The sequence below is a fragment of the Sphaeramia orbicularis genome, chromosome 6, assembly GCF_902148855.1.
Source record: "Sphaeramia orbicularis chromosome 6, fSphaOr1.1, whole genome shotgun sequence".
Taxonomy (NCBI): domain Eukaryota; kingdom Metazoa; phylum Chordata; class Actinopteri; order Kurtiformes; family Apogonidae; genus Sphaeramia; species Sphaeramia orbicularis.
In genome coordinates this window covers 51,736,058-51,756,198 of record NC_043962.1, presented here as the reverse complement: position 1 = coordinate 51,756,198, position 20,141 = coordinate 51,736,058, and the positions used below count along the sequence as shown (strand labels likewise).

General features: G+C 39.1%; 1 protein-coding gene across 1 annotated transcript in view; it reads right to left on the bottom strand.

Annotated features, from left to right (window-relative positions):
- Positions 1 to 20,141, bottom strand: part of asz1 (ankyrin repeat, SAM and basic leucine zipper domain containing 1) — a 103,796-nt gene that overhangs the window by 48,568 nt on the left and 35,087 nt on the right. Inside the window, 4 exon segments of the mRNA XM_030135642.1 lie at positions 9,406 to 9,440; positions 9,768 to 9,838; positions 12,625 to 12,759; positions 12,844 to 12,955. Coding sequence (XP_029991502.1) covers positions 9,406 to 9,440; positions 9,768 to 9,838; positions 12,625 to 12,759; positions 12,844 to 12,955 — 353 coding nt within the window.

The following is a 20,141-nucleotide window of genomic DNA, read 5'->3' as shown; positions in this document are numbered from 1 at the left end:
CTGTATGAATAATTGAGGCAAAAAGTGATGATTTATCACATTCAAGGCTATTATTTTGGAAAAACGCTATTGTGTGTCTGTGAGAAAGAGTATTTTTGAATGAAAGATGAAAAAAATGAAATGAAAGAAACATTGTACAAACAGTTGAGCGTTTGGTCATAAAAATGAAAAGAAGTTGTGTAATAGACATTATGTATTATCTTTAATAGGGGTTTTATTTAGAAAAAATGTAGTCCGTGTACTTTGTAATGTGTGCAAAATGTCCAATATCCACAATACAATGCAGCAAAACATGTTTTAAAATGTGAGAGGGGGAGAGAAGGGGGGGGGGGGGATGTCTTTGGACAGCCTGGGATTTGAACCAGGGTCCTCCTGCTCTGTAGGCAGCAAGTCTAACCACTGCACTATACAGAGACACTGTTAAACATGCACCAGTAAGACTTTCATAGGGATTTTGTTATTGTGAAAAGTGAAACTAAACGTGGTCTTCAAAAAATCGCCATTATTCCATAACCGTAGGTCATATCTGAAAAATTCTTTCACTTTTGGATTCTGCAGACTTGTGGGAATTTCATGTGGTATAACTTTTGTGTCAAAAGCCTGACATGAATAAGTAGTAATTGCAGAAACGTAGAGTAACTTTCAAAGGCAGATTGCCAACTTCCTGTTGGAGTTAGCTCATGAGTGTCAGTGTATGATTTGTCGGGCTCAATCAGACCAACATTTTGGCATTTGTTTCATGTTTCTGTGACATTCCTACTGGCTGCTAGGGCAGATTTTGTGTGTTTTTCAGTACAAAGGTGGCGCTACAGAGTCCATTTTGGCACCCAAGGGGTTAATTTTGATATTCAATCAAAGTGTTCACCAGCCATGACATACATGGCAAATTTGGTGAGTTCTGGAGCATGTTAAGGGGGTCAAATGGCAGTCTAAAGTGGAAAAAGTATGAAAATAAACAAATTGCTATAAATCAATAACCGTACATCCTAGGGCTGTGCAATTAATCGAAATTCAATTACGATTTCGATTATTACACGCAACGATTACAAAAATTATGTAATCGAGAAAAAACAATTATTGAGTTGTTTTAATTCACGCGCACGCAAGCTCCCATGAGCTGCTCTGCCCCGCCCCCCTCTAAGCTACTGCTGCCAGCTAGCCGGCAGGTCCGCCCCAAGAGGAAAGTTGTACCTAGCAGTCTGGAAAAAAAGCAGGAGAATCGCAGCAGAAGTGCTTGGTAAACAAAAAAGGCAAGTCAAATTCAATTGTATGGAATCACTTTGGGTTTGATGAAGAGCAAAAACCCATTACGTGCAAAAAGTGTTTCGTACTTGTGTCCACACCGACCGGTAACACAGCAAACCTTTTTAACCATCTAAAGTTTAACCACCGCCACCTTTATCATAATCTTATGAAAAACTAAAACACATTAAAAAAAAAAACTCCGTCTACAGCTTCGTCCGCAATGCAATCTTTGGGCCTTTCTAAACTGAATGACGAATGACAAGGAATAACGAATGACCACGTAAGATTTGGCATAACCACTGCTCCTTTGTCATTCGGAATAGTTTGCATGGAATGACAGCCATAATGGGAACGACAGATGACTTTGAATAACGGAAAATGACATGTCGGTTTACTGGCTGGCTGGCCGGCCCCTAGTAAATATAGTGAACAGAATATGTAAGTAACAACATTTATCCCCTGAAGTTAGCTGTCGGTGTAGCCCTAGCCTCAGCTGGAAGTGAAGCTCCAGAGAGCTGTGCGAGCCCATCTAACTTGATTTTCAAAATAAAAGCACTTCCGTATCAACTTTACGGGACTAAAGCGTCCACTGTCGTCTTCCTGATATATTAGAGCCAAGGCATCACGTATGTGACGTGACATTTCTATACACACTGTTGTCGATCAAGTTGGAATACAATGTTTTTATCTCGTCTCATGAAATTAATGTGGCATTGTGATTTATTCTTGATAAAGTGTAACTGGATGCAGTCGGTATGTTATCATTGCAGCAGGTCAAAGGTGATTACTGATGTGTATAAGTAGGAAAAAAGGGGGAATGTATCTGAAAACGTTATTCAAAGTCATCTGTCGTTCCCATTATAGCTGTCATTCCACGCAAACTATTCCGAATGACAAAGATGCAGTGGTTACGCTAAATCTTATGTGGTCTTTGCCAAATCTTACGTGGTCATTCGTTATTCCTTGTCATTCGTCATTCAGTTTAGAAAGGCCCGCAATCTTCAGTCTCCGAATCTCTTTACGCTGCAACTCCCGTATTAACCTAACTGAAACCTCACGGCACGCCACTGAATTTACTGTTTCATACTACACTGAACATACTTGAATTTATAATTTGCACTTTACGTGAGTTTTTTTTTATTGTTCCAGTTCTATGGCAAGTCTAGAGCAGTTTAATTCCAGTGCACTATTTACAAAAGGAAACATACTTGAATTTACAGTATACTTATTTGCATTCAAAGATTTTTTTGTTTCGTACAAAAGTGAACATACTTTGTTTTAATGGTTAAAAGCTTTATTTATATTTAAAGAGTATTTCTTACATTGTTTTGCAAGAAAAAAATAAACAACTTAAAGATTAACAAATAATCGTTTTTAATAATCGTGATTTCAATTATTGCTAAAATAATCGTGATTTTTTTTTTTTTCTATAATCGAGCAGCCCCAGTACAACCTATCTTAAAAAATTTTTGCATGTGAGCGTTGTGCTGAGTCCCCTGAACACGTAGGTATGTCACATGTGGGGAAAAACTCCTAAGTGAAAAATGACTTCCAAACATTGCAACTTCGCGGGCTTCTAAAAAAAAACTAAGACAGTTATGGAAAAAGTGCGAAGTAACTTTTTTGAGGAGGGTTCACTCTATCTTTTGGTGCTATTTAGAAGTCAATACGACAAACAGTGTAATCGGAGTTAGTTTTAAAAATTTTATTTTGAAAGGCATATTGCGAACTTCCTGTTGGAGATAGCTCATAGGTGTCAGCGCGTGATTTGTTGGGCTCGATTAAACAAAGGTTTTGGCATTGGTTTCGTGTGTCTACGACATTCCTACTGGAAGTTTGCAATTTGAGCATTGTATTTTGAAAGGCAAATTCTGAACTTCCTGTTGGAGTTAGGTCATGAGTGTCAGCACATGATTTGTCGGGCTTGATGAGACGAAAATTTTGGCGTTTGTTTCATGTTTCTACGACATTCCTACTGGCCGCTAGGGCTGTTTTTGTGTATCTAGGGGGCGCTAGAGAGCTCATTTTGGCACCTATGGGGTTAGTTTTTACATTTTATCAAATTTTTCACCAGACCTGACGTGTGGCAAATTTGTTGAGTTTTTGAGCATGTTTAGGGGGTCAAAATCCAGGTCAAAGTGGTGTGTGAATAATAATAATAATATCATAACAAACGAATAACAATAGGGCCTTGCTTGCAGGCAAGGCCTCTCACTGTGTGAGAGGGCCTTACCTTTCGGCTCGGTCCCTAATTAAAGCTGCAAGCAGCATTGGTCGGGACCTCGCGCTCTGGCTGGGTTCCCCCTCCCATCCCACCACCCGCTACCGGTCACACCTCATTCTTGTTTTTTTGGCAGATTTATGTTTTTTTTTTCCCCATTTATAATAAGGCTTTTATTTTGAAAGACCTTACTGTGAGTGTGTGTGTGTGTAAGAGAGAGAGAGAGAGAGAGAGAGAGAGAAGGAGTTGTAATCATTTTTTTTTAATTATGCGAGTTGGGTCAGTAATACTAGTAGTAGTAATAGCAGTAGTAATAGAACTATAATAGCAATAGTTGTAGTAGTAGTAGTAGTAGTAGTAGTTATAGCAGTAGTAGTTTTAGTAATAGCAGTAGTAGTATTAGTATAAATAGCAGTAGTAGTAGTAATGTCAAGACACATGGTTGCTATGGACTCCACAGTGTGTGTGTGTGTGTGTGTGTGTGTGTGTTTGTGAGAATGAGAGAGAGAGAATCAGTTATAATCAGTTTTCTATATTATCCAGGTTGGATCAGTAATAGTAGTAGCAGTAGTCTGTCTCTCACTCACTCACTCACTCACTCACTCACTCACTCACTCACTCACTCACTCACACAGTTGCTATGGACTCTCCATGGTTGCTATGGGAGCATAAACATGGCAGGTGCACCTGATCAACACTAATGACTTAGAGGAGACACTGGAGTTTCAGAGAAATGAACTAAAAACCACCTGTCAAACAAACTGACGTCAATCCATAACAGTAGCTCCTATCTGAAAAATTCTTGCATGTCAGACTTCTGGAAGGTTGGACCAACATTTGAATCTATAATCTGATGAAACAAAGTCAGAACTAAATCAGCAGTGAGTGTACGAAGGTGGAGTTAGTCAAACATGTGAGTGAGACAAATGGAACACAGGAGGGAAGGAGGGAAAAAGCAGCAGTTGTTGTGTTTGGAGGCCCAGAGATCAAAAACTAAACACGTTAAGACTCTAATGTCAACAGTCTGTGAAAGAAAAGAGATTTTCCTACATTTTGATGTATAATTTGTTACTGTAACCCCAGAAATATGAGAGTTATGATGAGTTGTTTCAGACTTCCAAACCAAAACAGCCTCTCCACTGTTTGAGCAGCAAGATTTCAGCCAATCAGCTGTCAGCATGTGTGTGCATGCGCACGTTCATCTCACATGGCTCCTATAGATCAGACATGTGACTCAATACAGTTAATGGTGCAGTTCACTCAACCACCACTTCGCGCATAAATTGCTGGAATTCGAAAACCGTACGTCGTATCGCAAACATTTTTTCACAGGAGCCTTCTGCTGTGTTTTGTGATCACTTCAATATATAATGTGTGGGGGAAAAGTCCCAACTGAATTTTCAGTTTCAGACTTCGCAAATTTCAGGGCTTCTAAAAAAAAAAAACTAAGATAGTTATAGAAAAAGTGCGAGATCACTTTTTTGAGAAAGGTTCACTCTATCTTTTGGCACTATTTAGAAGACGATATGACAAACGGTGTGATAGGAGTTAGTTTTAGAAATTTTATTTTGAAAGGCATATTGCGAACTTCTTGTTGGAGCTAGCTCATAGGTGTCAGTGCGTGATTTGTTGGGCTCTATTAAACGAAAGTTTTGGCGTTGGTTTCGTGTGTCTACGACATTCCTACTGGAAGTTTGCAATTTGAGCAATTTATTTTGAAAGGCATATTGCGAACTTCCTGTTGGAGTTAGGTCATGGGTGTCAGCATGTGATTTGTCGGGCTCGATGAGACGAAAATTTTGGTGTTGGTTTCATGTTTCTACGACATTCCTACTGGCTGCTAGGGCCGTTTTTGTGTATCTAGGGGGCGCTAGAGAGCTCATTTTGGCACCTATTGGGTTAATTTTTACATTTTATAAAATTTTTCGCCAGACCTGACATGTGTGCCAAATTTGGTGAGTTTTCGAGCATGTTAAGGGGGTCAAATTTCAGTGTATTGCGTCTCGGTATAATAATAAAAAACGAACGAAAAACAATAGGGCCTTTGCCATTGTGGGCAAAGGGCCTCTCCCTCACTGTGTGAGGGAGAGGGCCTCTCCCCGTAAGGGCTCGGTCCCTAATTAAAAAAAAAAAAATCTGAGCAAGAACAATATAGCCGTTTCTATGGCAACCACATATTTGGCCTTATTTGAAAGTTCTCAAGGTCCCCCACGTCTGTGGGGTCAGATGTCACATGTCGTCCACTTACACCCACATGACTGACCCTGAGTGGGCGTGGCCCATTGACTCCCATTCATTCAGAGCAGGTGTAAATATGCTATTTGTGCACGTCAGGTACATCTTCGGAAAGGTCTCAGTGCCGTGAATGTGAATATGTGTGAGTGGCGACAGTGTCAAAAGGCGACCACGTCACCATTCAATCAGGGGAAGGACACATGCTGACAACATTGTTAGCCAGCGAGCCGGCCCTGTGTGGCAAAATTGACATCTGATTGGTTAAAGAAACTGTCCCGATGTTATACAGTTTAAGTTACATGGGCCATCACTAGGCTTACTCATTTTGAAAGCCCAGGGCAGATTAGATTAACCCTGGCAACACACAGAGACGGAAATCTGGACAAAATATATAACATCCACATACTGGAAGCAGTGCAGCCAAGAGAAATACTAAGAAATGAAGAGAATAGTCTATTGGGAATAAATTAATACAATTTCATGGAACAAATATTCCAATTTAGGTTGTAAAGGCTGATATCCAGTGTAGGCCCATTTATGCTTTTTGTTAAATATGTAAACATATATGGACGGCGCGTTCTGTCCATTCTCTGCGTTCATTACATACAAATTTCCATCTGTCCTCTGGGAGCATGTGGATGCATAACCAAATGGAGGAAATGGAGCAGTACTGGAAATCACGAGGGCAGTGTTTGAAGAGAATAATTTCCTGAAATGGTAGAACTTTTCCACTAGCAACTGTGTGAGTTGGTGAAAAACTACCCACATATTTTCAACTAACATCCTCAATATCAACATTAATAATACCTCCTCTGTCATCACCATGTTTGTACTTATTAGGCCCGAGCTGAGTAAAGCCGACGCAGGGCCTATTGAGTCTGCAGTGGGTGCATGGGGACGAAATTGCCAGTGACGCGGTCACCTTTCGCCACTGTCGCCACTCTCACACATTCACATTCAGAACAGTGAGACCTTTAAGAACTTGTACATGACATGTGTTCATACCACATATTTACACCTGCTTAGAATGAATGGCAGTCAATGGGACACGCCCAATCGGGGTCGTCATGTGGGTGTAAGTGCACGACACGAGACATTGGACCCCACAGACATGTGGGGGACCTCGAGAGCTTTCAAATAAAGCAAATACATGGTTGCCATGGAAACGGCTATATTGGTCTTGCTCAGATTATTTTCAGTTTCACCGTTTTTGTGTGACGACGTCGCAAACTTTGCAAACTTTCTTCGAAAATTTATCATTACAAAAATTTCCTCGGCTCAGACATACGAACACCGATTTGGCTCAAATTTGAATCAGACATCTATCTCCCAGGCCTACACCCATTTATTGAAAGAAATTGAAATTTTGCACTATAGTGCCCCCTACAAATGTACATTTACAAAAATGACATCAGTTCGGACATACGAACACCGATTTGGCTCAAATTTGACTCAGACGTCTATCTCCCAGACCTACACCCATTTATCAGAAAAAAATTGAAATTTGGCGCTATAGCGCCCCCTACAACTTTACCTTTACGATAATTGCTTCAGTTTGGACATACGAACACCGTTTTGACTCACATTTGAATCTGTTGTCAATCTCCCAGGCCTACACCCATTTATCAAAAGAAAATGCCATTTCGCTGAATAGCGCCCCCTACAACTTTACCTTCACGATAATTGCATCAGTTCGGACATACGAACACCGATTTGGCTCAAATTTGACTCAGTGGTATATCTCGTAGGCCTACACCCATTCAATGGAAGGAATTACATTTTGGCTCCATAGCACCCCCTAAAGATTTACTTATACAAAAATTTGTTCAGTTCGGACATACAAACATTGATTTGCCTCAAATTTGAGTCAATTGTCAGTCTACCAGGCCTACAACCATTCATCAGAAAACATAAAATTTGGTGCTAGAGCGCCACCTGCTGAACGATGGACATATTTTTACTGGACGCGCTCGTGTCAAGGGCCTTTCAATGCCCCTTGCGGCTATAATTGGTCTTCATCTTTCAAAAGATTCTACTCTTCTTCTTGTGATTTGGCCAATATGTTAATTCAGAGTGGTGCCCTCTGGTGGGTTGACTGGCAAACTCTCATTTCAATGCACTGGACACATGGAAGCATAAAGGCAGTGACGCTTAATAACATTTGAAACGGACAAACCTATTTACATAAAATAATAATAATAATAATAATAATAATACATCGGTTTTATATAGCGCTTTTCTAAGTACTCAAAGACACACATATGTAAGTGACCCTGAAGATAACTTCTTTACAGACACTCTACTGTGAAGAGACAGAGACCACTGTTATAAGGGGTTATAAGACGCTGCAAAGATTTACTTTACTGAAGCATCATTTAGCAATAAATTATATCACTTCCATTTCCAGGATTTTTAGATGCTAACCATTGACCTCTCTTTGAAAGGTGTTGGATCAAAAGAGTGAACAAGAATTGTCGGTGGGTTGTGAAACACCAGAGTGGCCTTGGTTGACTCTGCGTAGTGACAGTCATGCATGAAAAATATTTAGCTTGAGTTTTAAATGTCTTTGTGGCCAACATGATGGGAAGGCCACTAAAATATTTACAGGCTGCAAGTCCTGGTGCCAAACATGCAGACACAGCTTGTTTGTGGCTGGTGATGATCGTGTGGCTGTGGCTGAATGGAACAAACACTTATGTGAGAGGTTTATAATTGTTTATGTCTGGGTGGACAATGGTTCAACAACACCTGCTGACCAGGCACTGGTTCACAAATAGTCCAGCAGGAGGCGACAACGATACAGGCTTCAAGGGTGAGTAGCCTACACAAGGTCTGAGCCCTAAGTTGAACTGTGTTTTCTCTGTGCATAATATCAAACCACTGACCATCACTGATGCAAAAAAAACATCTCTTGATGCAAAATACAGTTTAGATGTTTGTATTTGTTTCATGTTATATTTTAGTTTCAGTGCTTTGTGTTCAGTTCAGCTGCCTGGAACATTAAAAATTAATCTTCTTCTCCACAAAAAAATTTCAAGATTGGCTTTCTGGTAACAACCCTTTTAGTTATTTGTTAATTTAAATAAATCCTCTTAAGCATTTACTTTACACATTCAAGGTGTACACTGCCTTGACGCATAGGTAGCTGGGATAGGCTCTGGCACCCCTGTGACCCTCACAAGGACTAAGCGTTTCAGAAAATGGATGGATGCATGGATAATGTGGATTACAGTCCTGTCAGTGTACTAATGTTTCATGTAATTATACATAATATATTTTTGATAATCCATTCAATAGGGAAATATTTGCACCCAATGACCTTGTAAATATGCTGAACTTTTTTTTCTGGTTAGAATAAATCTATTGTTTCTGCTCATGCTTGCCACATGTGGGAGGAACATTAGTTTCCTGGAGGGACAAAAACATGGAGGAGAAAAAATTGCTTTTTTAAAAGATTGCTGAATGCAACTATGGTCAAAAGGATCAAACAAAGATTTGATAAACAAAACTGCTAGTAAAGATACCAGGGGGGGAAAAAACAGGCTAATGCCTGTTTTTACTCAAATTATTAAATGATTCAGAGAACTGCTGAAAGAAAAATGTTTCTACTGTATCTGTCTTGATTTCATCATTGTTTGAGATGTCACTCTTCTGAGGGATTTACATTTGCTCTTTCAGTGAAAATCTATGCTCTTTTTTGATACATTCATCCTGAATTTACTTGCCCCAAAATTTAAAACTTTCATTTATCATTACCAATTAACCCCCCTACATCCTCGACCAGGAATTAGACTGAGTAAATGCACAAAGGAAACAAAAAATATTTCAAATCCCAAATTACAGAAATATATATTCATGCCACTATTATAAAAGGACCTCTGACTTTTCAGAAATAGGATATATAATTTGCAGTGTTCTTACTTTACAAATCAAAGACATGGCTGATTCACATTGGATTAAGATCACAGATGACTGATGCATTTATTACCTGAGGTTCACAGGTTGAACTATCTGTGTGTGAATAAGACTTAAGCAAAAATAGCAAAAACCATTAAAGTCGTCTTACATCTCTTCAGGCTTGGTGTTGAAGATGTGACCAGTAGAAGTGTGTTGTGAAGATGACAGGATCCTGTAAATCTGTAAGCAAAATAATTCATTTATCAATTATTTGACAAGGCCTTGTAAAAAACATGTCTGTATATACAAAACATTAGATTAGACAGAACTTTATTGATTGATATTGAGGAAAAATGTGTACACACACACACACAAACATGCACATACACACACACACACACACGAACTAAACTGTAATATTAAAACCGTAATGCAAGTCAAAACTTGACTCCTGCACATGTTACACCATTATTAAACACATTTGACAATGAGAGGTGCAGCATATGGTATCTGTGGATGCTGTTTTCAAATTAAGTAAAATGTGACATAAATAAGATGATTAAAATCGGAAAACTGGTAAAAAGATAATTCAAAGAACATAGGACTTACAGTTAATGTTTGATGTTAAGTTAAATACTTTTTTACCCCCTCGGCCTGCTGAAGGGGGTATTGTCATCAGCATGTCTGTCTGTCCATCTGTCTGTCTGTCTGTCCGTCTGTCTGTCTGTGACACATCTTGTAAACACTCCTAACTCTGGAAAAAAAAAAAAACAGCTGGAACTTTAAAATTTGTACCATTCATACATCATGTAGAGCTTGGATGAGTTCTGAAATGGGAGACCTAGACCTATTTTTGTGATCTACTTTTCCAAGGTCAAATGTCTGAAAACATCATAACCATAATGTAGATGTGGTTGGATGGGGATTTTCAGAAACAGGAAAATATTATCTCTTGGCATTCATGGAGTCCTGGCTCAGTGACTCAGACCGGGAGGAGACCCTGTCAGTAAGCAGGTTTGGGACCCCAATCACCAGTCACCTAAAACCACTGGGAAAAGCCGAGGAGGAGGTGCATCCTTTTTAGTGATGGGTTGGTGAACAATCCAGCTCTAAGAGCTGGCTCTTTGAAGTGAACCACATGAGCTGGCTCCTTTTTCTGTTAAGGCAGCACGTGATTAGTCAAGATGTGTGGTGGTGTTTGTGTGTCCGTGCCAAAAGAACGAAAGGAAGGAATTCCCACAACTAACTTTTATGTCAACGAAAGTACTGCAAAGCTGTGATGTGAGAGAAAGAGTCTGCATTATAATTACAACATTTTATCAGGCCAAGCAGGACTTGCTGTGCTCTGGTTTAATGTAGGTGTCACACAACTGAGGCAAAGGGGTGCCACCAAGGCAATATGGGTTAACATTAATCCTATACATAGTTGAAGAGGTACTAGTAGTAAATGGTGTTTAAAGGTCCTGTACAGAGAATTTGTTTAAAGTGGATTGCAGTGACACCTTTGGCCGGAACCGGTGGTGTTTTTAAGGGACAAAGACTTGATGAGCACTAGCACCTACTGTTGTAAAGGCATAACTCAGGCCAAGGCATGCATCTGTTTTGAAGCTAATTACTGAAGGGTGGATCCTCTTTACAACTCTGCATTTCTTTTTTCAAGACAGCAACTTGCAGAATGCAAAGTGACATTTGACACGAAACAACAGGTAAACTTCATAAAGTCCGTTTGTAGCATAGTTTAGTAACTGGGGTGAAAACAAAAATGAAACTTAATTTTGGACATCCGACTCCTGCTTCTATGTCTCTTTTACTTCAGAGCTCCGGAGTGTTACTCACAGACCGGTGCTGTAAGACGAGTCCCAATAATATACATTTGCCCTAGCTTTTCCACAAAGTATTCAAGCATTTTCAGAAAAGACTTCAGTCATTCAACATCGTCATCATTCCACATTAGCAGTTCAGCGCTAGCTGCTTCAACCTTCTGCATTCACAGTATTCTACTTTTATAATTGTCTTGTTCCTGAAGGGCAGTTTAGTATCCAGGCCCCGGCATGAACATTAAATTCCATATATAACCATTTCAGTCTCACCTTACAAAGCCCTTTGTTTGTGACTGAAACAATGCTACAAATAAAACATATTAATAATGCCAAAGAGCTAGCCCTGCGGCTAACGCAGAAGCGTGTACTAAGTGTTTGACTGAGCTACCAACAGCCAGTATAGTAAAACACAATGTTCCAATGCATATGCATAAAGAACAGAAGCATTCTATATCTGTCTAGAAGGAAGAGGGCCAACTCCGGGTCTGTTTTCATTTCTTTTAACTCCCTTAGTTCTCTCCAGCGGTTCAAACCAATGCAGAGGTTTGCCGGTGTTTTAGCCCGCTCTATCACTCTCCTGTTTAGTTTTCTTTTTCTTTCTGCCAGTCCAGCTCCAGTTCCAGTGTCCACCATTACAACAAAATAAATCCAAGACATCCCTTTCTCTAGGAAAAAGGACAGATCTTACTCCTCACTCATTCAGCTTATTTCTCACTGCTAAACTCTGCTGGTCATTTCGGTGTTGTCATAGTAAAGTCTGCCGTAAATCAGTCTGGTCCTGTCCAACCTGACCAGGGAAGCTGGAAACAGCATTTGGAAATAACCTATTTTGGTGCAGATAATCTCATTTTAAATTGCGGACTATGGTCAGGCATATATATAAAAATGAGACTTTTTCAAGATCACACAGGAAGTCTATACAGCACCTTTAACTGCTTGTGCTGTGCTTAGTATTTCTTCAGGTGTTTTGTATGAACCAGTGTGATGTGTTTAGACACCTACTGAATATCTGCTGCTATGCTAGCATACCGCGATCGGTCTATTGCCTGGTATTAATTAAGGACATTAAAGCTGCATTCCCAGTATTAAACTTTGCATTTCTTTTATAGTTTTTTTCAGTGTCTTTCAGTAATGAAGCATGGTTTTTCCTCTATTAGTAAATGGTATGTTGTTTTCCATCTAAATGTATCAGAGTCTTCCAGGTACCTGTGTATGTTTGAAGGTAGTGGCCAGGTCAGCAGGACTCTTTCCAGTTTTGGTACTGATAGTTTTATCTGCTCCCAGCTGGAGGAGCTTCAGCACTGCCTCCTCTTGGCCATGCTGCACTGCATTAGCCAAAGCCTGACAAAAATATCACAGTTATGCCCTGTATATGAAAAGAAATATGAGTTACACGTTATGTTAGCGACAGAAGATGTGACAGACCGTGTATCCTTTGTCGTCCTGGATGTTGATTTCTGCTCCATATGAAGCCAGCAGGTTGATGACTTTACTGTATCCCTCTCTGGACGCCAGCATCACACAAGTGACATGAGATCTGATGAAAACAATGGATGAGAAGACACTAGGAGAGCAGATCATAATGAATGATAAGGAGGGAATAAAGAAGGAAAACAAAGACCAGAATGCAAAGCATTAATGAGCCAAGAAAAAATAAGGACTTATGCAAAGAGCGAATAGAGAGAGAAGGAAACGATAAGAGTTGAACTGAAAATATAAGATAAAAAGCTGATATTAATGATGACAGTGAGGTTAAAAAAGACCAAGTGGAGAATGAGTGAAGAATGTACAGGCAAACACCAGGGGGCAGCACACACACCATTATACACAAATGAGTGCATCCATTGAGGGTTTTCAATGAAAAGTCTTGGTACAGATATTAAAACATTCCCTCACAGTTCCACTAACTTCTGTCATTTTTAGAGTCAAAAAACTTTGGCTTCAAATAGCACTAAAAAATAATTGTATCTTATTGTTTGTTTTTAATATTTGACTTTTTCTTAAGATGAGGAAAGCTGATATTTACAAAAATTGGGGGGAAAAAAGTTTTATCACAGCATACATACATACTCTACAAACTACTGTTTATTAGAGACATTTTATTCTTGCTCATCATGAAAATTAACACTGATTGAGTGTGATTTTTTGTCCATTTTCTCAGATGCACAGAAAAGACACTTGAAACTGATCAATTAAAAAAGGTCTGAATCTCAGGTCCTAAAAAATATTATTTCTCAGCAACATCTGTAAAAAAGGAGGCAAAAAATATGCACTCCCTCCAAGTGGAAATCGTACACAGCTAGTCAAACCACATTTACACGGCCATGGCTCAAATGGTAGAGTGGGTCGTCCAATAACCGAAGGGTTAGCGGTTCGAATCCCGCTCTGTCCATGTGCTGTTGTGTCCTTGGGCAAGACACTTCACCCATTCTTGCCTCGCTGCTACTCACACTGGTGTATGAATGTGTGTGAATGTTCGGTGGTGGTCAGAGGGGCCATAGGCGCAGACTGGCAGCCACGCTTCCGTCAGTCTGTCCCAGGGCAGCTGTGGCTACAGATGTAGTTTACCACCACAAGAGGGAGAATGTGAGAGTTAATGACAAATGGATCCTCTGTACGCGCTTTGAGTATGCATTCATAGAAAAGCGCTATATAAATCTAATCTATTATTATTATTTACCATTTCCACACATACTGATTATCAGGCTACAAAACACCACCTACTTCAGTAAAACATTTCAACACTGATTTGTGGTGAACTTGCCAAGCATATTTTAACTGATTGATCCTTTTGGTTATTTGTCCACCAGTCTAGTCTCCTGTCAGTGTCCTTGACTACAGTACAGATGAAGATCTGGAGGTGGTCCAGAGCCTTGTTGTACTGATTGAGCCAAACCACCACTCACATTTTCTGAGCTGAACGTAATTGGTAAGTTTTGATTCAGCAAAATAAAAGGCAATGTAACTGTTCAGTGAGTATCTTGTCTATTAAATACAGCAATTCATCAGAATACACATCCTCTACACCATGCATGTAAATTTCTTGTACAGGGTTTTCCTTCAGTGTTCCACGTCTTTTAAGATATACTGCATTGGTTGACCTCTTGTTTCTACTGTATATTGTGTTTCAACAGCTGACACCTAGACGAGGCGTACTGAATGAATGGCTTAGACAATGCAGCAATTTATATTACCATACACAACCAGATTTATTATGCAATAAGCTGCATTCATACTTCACTGACAGTAAATCATCACATGACACAACCTGAATGCTTATAAAATGCTGTCATTCTGAGTTGTGGATTGTCTGGTTTTATCTGTATTCCACTGTTGTGACTAAACAAAAGAGTCGACTAAAATGCTCTACGCAGAGATGATATTCATCAACTAGGAGTGAATCTATGTGGTTGATACAAGTACAATTTCCTTTAATTTGATGTAATTTGTTTGAATGACAATAAAGTGATCTGATTCTGATTCTAATATTTCTAAAAAATCAAAAGTTAATGTTTAATGTGAATTCAAACAAATGAGCCACTTCTCTCATTGGTTATTCTCCTTCATTGATATTTTTCTACATTCAGTGATTAGTCACTTCCTCTTTAATCCAGGGGGATGAGATTTGTTGCTGTATTTAGTGCTGCTTTTACAGTGTATTTTGGTTTTGTTGTGTAACAGGTGCAGGTAATCTGAGTGGATAGACTTTAAAATACTCCTCACTTACAAACCCTTCATGGCCAGGTACCTACATATCTGAAAGAGTTCTTAGTTCCCTACAATCCATCTAGAGCAGGGGTTCCCAAACTTTTCCATGCAAAGGCCCCACAAACAGCATTATTTTCTGGCTGGGGTTCCCCTTTGCAAACCCATCGACAATACTACAAAATATGTCAAAAAACATTGACTTTTAGAATGTGTTTTCTTATTTTTGTTTAGCATAAGAATATCATTAGTGTGTGTGTGTGTGTGTGTGTGTGTATATATGTACATATATATATGTATATATATACACACACACACACACACACACACATATACATACATACAAAATAAAATAGAAATAGCAATAGAATAAAATTAAATTACCAATGTAAATGTGTATTAAATCCACACAACGGTTTCTCAGCAACTTATGTGCACATTCATCTACAATAAAAGCACGAAGCATAAATATAAGAAAATTATATATATATATATATATTATAATAACCCTTGCATCCTTGATGCAATTAGCATCTTTTTTGGAGGTTTTGTGATCACTTTGCTTTGTGTGCGTGTGTGCATGCATGTTTGTTAGCGAGATAACTCAGAAAGTTATGGACGGATTTTCATGAAATTATCAGGAAATTGTTGATACTGGCACAAGGAAGAAATGATGGTGTTGGTGGTGATCAGGGGTGGGGGTGGGGTGATCCGTCTCGGCGGAGGTCCGCGCTCTCCGAGTGCTTTTCTTGTTTTTTTATGTTGTTTTGTTTTGCATTTTTTCCTCATCTTTCCTCCAATTTTCTGAGGACCCATCAAAATCCACACAACAGTTTCTCAATACCTTATGTGCACATTCATCTACAATAAATGCAGGAATGTTCCAGCATCAATTCAGCTCCATGAAAGAGGACAGATGGAGGCAATAGACCCCACAAGGTGCTGCAAAATGACTCAGATGACAGAGAGTAGTTGTTTACACCAACACAGAGGGACCAGCAGCTGGTGTTAATCATCGGTTTGATATTCAGACGTAAGAGGTGATGAGGAAGAGGAGGAGGTTTATCCCCTGCACCCACATAACCTCACATTCTTCTTCTCTGGCTGCTGGGGGATGTGAGCCTCTCCTCCTCACCACCTTTTCCATCTGCATCCTTTTGTGTCGTGTTACTTTACATTAAATATTTTGTCTGGGAAGGAAATAATCAATTTCCTAACATTACAGCATCAGTGCGTCCATGTGTGTCATTGTTCAGGCAGTGCACTCGCAGAGACGGAGTGGCAGGGGGTTGGAGAAAACTAAATAAAAAGCCACTGGGGGCTCTATCTTTAGCCTAACATGGCAAACCTCCACACATGGTTACAGTATGCATTTCCACAATCATCTCCTTCTGGTTTTCCACAACACAGAATTGTATTCCTTTTTTCTCGCAGTAGGAGACCAGATTTTATGTCAAATGACTGCAAATGAATGCATCCCCAACTTAACTGTTATCATGTGATGCTTTATAGTGAAGTTATAGCTTTACACATATGACTGAATCTTAAGTGTTTCAGGTTTTTTACATAATGGTGCTCTAAAACAGAAATTAAAGTTAAAAATAAATTTTAAAATTTTAAGTGTGATGCTCGAGCTAAAGCTGCAGGAGCTGAAATCAGGGGAAAAAGTACCACAGCTTCATATGCTGGAGTGGAAAAGTTATGTCAAAACATCACGATTATGGGGGCTGCCGTGTTACTTCTACGTGGAGCCAAGAGGTACAGCAGTTCAGTCTGACTGAATCTGCTCAGTAATAGATAATTACAGCTATCATATATTTAACATCTTACCTTTCTGAAAACATGCAAGCATCTAAAACCTCATTTCAAGCTTAAATAGTCAAAAAGAGGTGCAGTGTGGAGAGAAATTAGTTTCTTTATTCATCAATGAAAAAGAATGGATTTGCAATTAAAAAGAATAGATTTGCAACCAAAAAAGAGATTTGAGAGTAAAAGACAGTAAGGGTGTATTCACACCTGCCTTGTTTGGTCCGTTTAAAACGGACCAGAGTTCGTTTGCTCCCTTGGTTCGGACCTTTTGGGCTGGTGTGAATAAAAACCACCGAACTCTGTTCCGGACCAAACAAGCGAACCCAGACCCAGTTGAAGAGGTGGTCTCGGTGCGGTTCCATACGAACCCTGGTGCGGTTCGTTTGAGGTGTGAAAGCAGGCTGGACCCGATCCGACACAGTTGGGTTTTTTGTACCTAACGAGCTCCCGTCGTGCGTCGAGCATTATGGACAACAGAGTTTTACCAGAGAAGCGCTCAGAGTGAGGATAGGCTACGGAGCTGAAAATGAGCCGTGGTCAAACTTGGAGCTCGGAAGGGACACGCTGCCTTTTGGACATCCGGGCAGAGGTGCATATAACACAGCTGCTAGAAAGGACACAGAAAAACTCAGACGTTTTCAGCTTGTTCAGCGAGAAAATGATTAGGATGACGGTTAGATTTGCCTGTTGTGCTTGAAATAAAAAATAATAAACGACTTCATCACCCCCAGCAAACTTTACCTGCGTTAAGGAATTCTGTCCCTGGCTAAACTCAATGGTGATATAGGATAGATACGCATAGGTCAGCAGTACGGAGCACTAATGCTTTTGGAGAACAGTCTTTTCACATACTAGCAGAATTCACACTTCAGACCTGTTCTGTCTTGCGTGAATCAGACCAACAGTCACAACATGATGTCCACATGAGCGCTGTCCTCCATAGCTGTCTTGCCCTGTGTCTTCGTCATTGAGAAATGAATTCTACAATACTGTAAACCTGACATTGCATCAAACGCTCTTGCTGCTCAAACACTTGTGCAGACGTCTGCATCTGTAAAAACCACTATGACGATAACAAAAACAGCACGCAAAATTTCCATGATTCTGTCCTTTCACTTTGGACTGAGCGCTTTAATGGACACTGCTCATTTCTGTCCAATGGATGAACGACCTCTGCACAGGTGGTTTTGTTTACAGATTTTGGTCCACTTACAAAACTGTACAGTGTGAATACGAACCGCACCAAATTAAAAAAAAAAAAAAAAATTTGGTCCGGACCAAAGCAAGTAAACTATCGGACTTTCCTGGTGTGAATACACCCTAAGTGGCAATCAAAAAAAAAAGATCATTTTGCTTATAAATCAGTCCTCATTGCTTGTGAGTTAAAAACTTTATTTACTTGTAAAAAGTACAGAGAGTTATCTATGTTTTTTCAGCTGAATTTCTTGCCTGGGAGATCCCAGACTTAGTTTTGTTAAATGAAAATAAACATGCTGAACAGTATTTAAACAAAATGTTGGTGTTTGTATGATTAAAATTTCTGACGCCAAGTTTTTCATTTTTACAGTAAACGAAAATCAGCTCCATATATCACTTATCGGCATTTAGAATGGCTAAACATGCATTTTCTTTATTTACCCATTCACCATTCAATTGCTTTCTTTTTTCATGGTTAATGACACCGAAATTCACGTATACACACTACCGAGGCCACATCCCCCGTATATGCCCAAACCAAAAATAGTAGGCTTGATATGTGGGGTAGTACCTCATGGATGACTGGCCAGTGGGTTGAAAAGGTTAAAAAAAAAGGTTGTCACGTGATATTTATCAACACAATATCTCCATAAAAAAAAAAATATATATATATATGTATCATACAATATATTTTCATTTAACATTGTTGGTATTAGTCATTCAGTGCATTCAGCACTCTCTCTGGCGGAGATAGAATGCGAGTTACGTATGCAACCATTGTTCTATGAATCCCACATGACTGTCAGAGATTCTGTGTCACTCAAAATCCTTGTGTTTCTGCAAGAAGGTTTTGTAGGAACAGAGTCACGGGTGAGGTAGGAATATATTACCTCCAGGGCACCATCCGAGGTCACAGGTGTGACTCTTTTGGTACTACTACTCAGACTGTGCATGCGTGAAGGGAACATTCAGTGCTTTCAGCACTGCCCTCTGGCAGTTATCCTGGATTCATAGAACCATAGTTGCATACGGAACTCTCGTTTTACACCAAGCAAGACCTATTTTCCCTGATTTCTTCTTCTGCAACTTTGTGCCTTTTGTATTTATATATATACACATTTTAAGAGTACATTATTATTCTGCATTTATCAACAAGTTAACCTTGGGTTAACAAGCCTTGTTTAAGAAGTCTGCAATTATTTTAATGTAGCTGCGGTCCTAAGTGACTTTATTTGAAATGGTAAGGAAAACCCAGGTCTGTCTTTTTGTCTGTTTCCTCCTAGTATCAGGAAAAAAAACAAATAATATTAACCATTAACTATCATTGCATTTCTAACAGTCAGCCCATCGGAGACAAATGTTAATCCTTCAAAAACTTTTTTAAAATCAGATATATTTCAAAACTTCAATTTATGGATGTTGAATCTATTGAAGTGTTTAATACATTCAGAAATTTATGAGAACAAAACACAAAACTAAGTACAGATCAGAACTCATAATGCATCTGGATATTTGTAAGTGTCCCTAACTACACTACACACTTAACCCTTATGCCCTCCTCAAATTTACTATACTCTGGTTACCTTTGTGGCAAAAATGTACATGCACATTAAAACTACTATAAAAACATCCAATGTCAACATTTTTTCTTGCTTTAAAAAAAAAAAAAAAAAAAAATCTCTGAAACAATTTCCACCCTGCTCAAAACTACCAAACATTCGACAATTTTTATGATTTTAACCCTTTAAATGCCAGTTTAATCATTTGAATTCTGAGTGATTTATTACCAAAAAAAACACAAAATTGTATATTTTCCATATAATAAATAGTAGGGGGATGAAACACTGGTTGTTATTAGAGCCTTGGATATGTTAAAGATTAGCAACAAAATTGATTTGATTGCATTAGTATTTTTTCTCTAGTGTCAAATATTCCCTCTGGTTACCCTCATGGACAAAAATGCCCCATTACAACCATCTTTTTTAATCTCACTGCCACTACACTTAGTAACA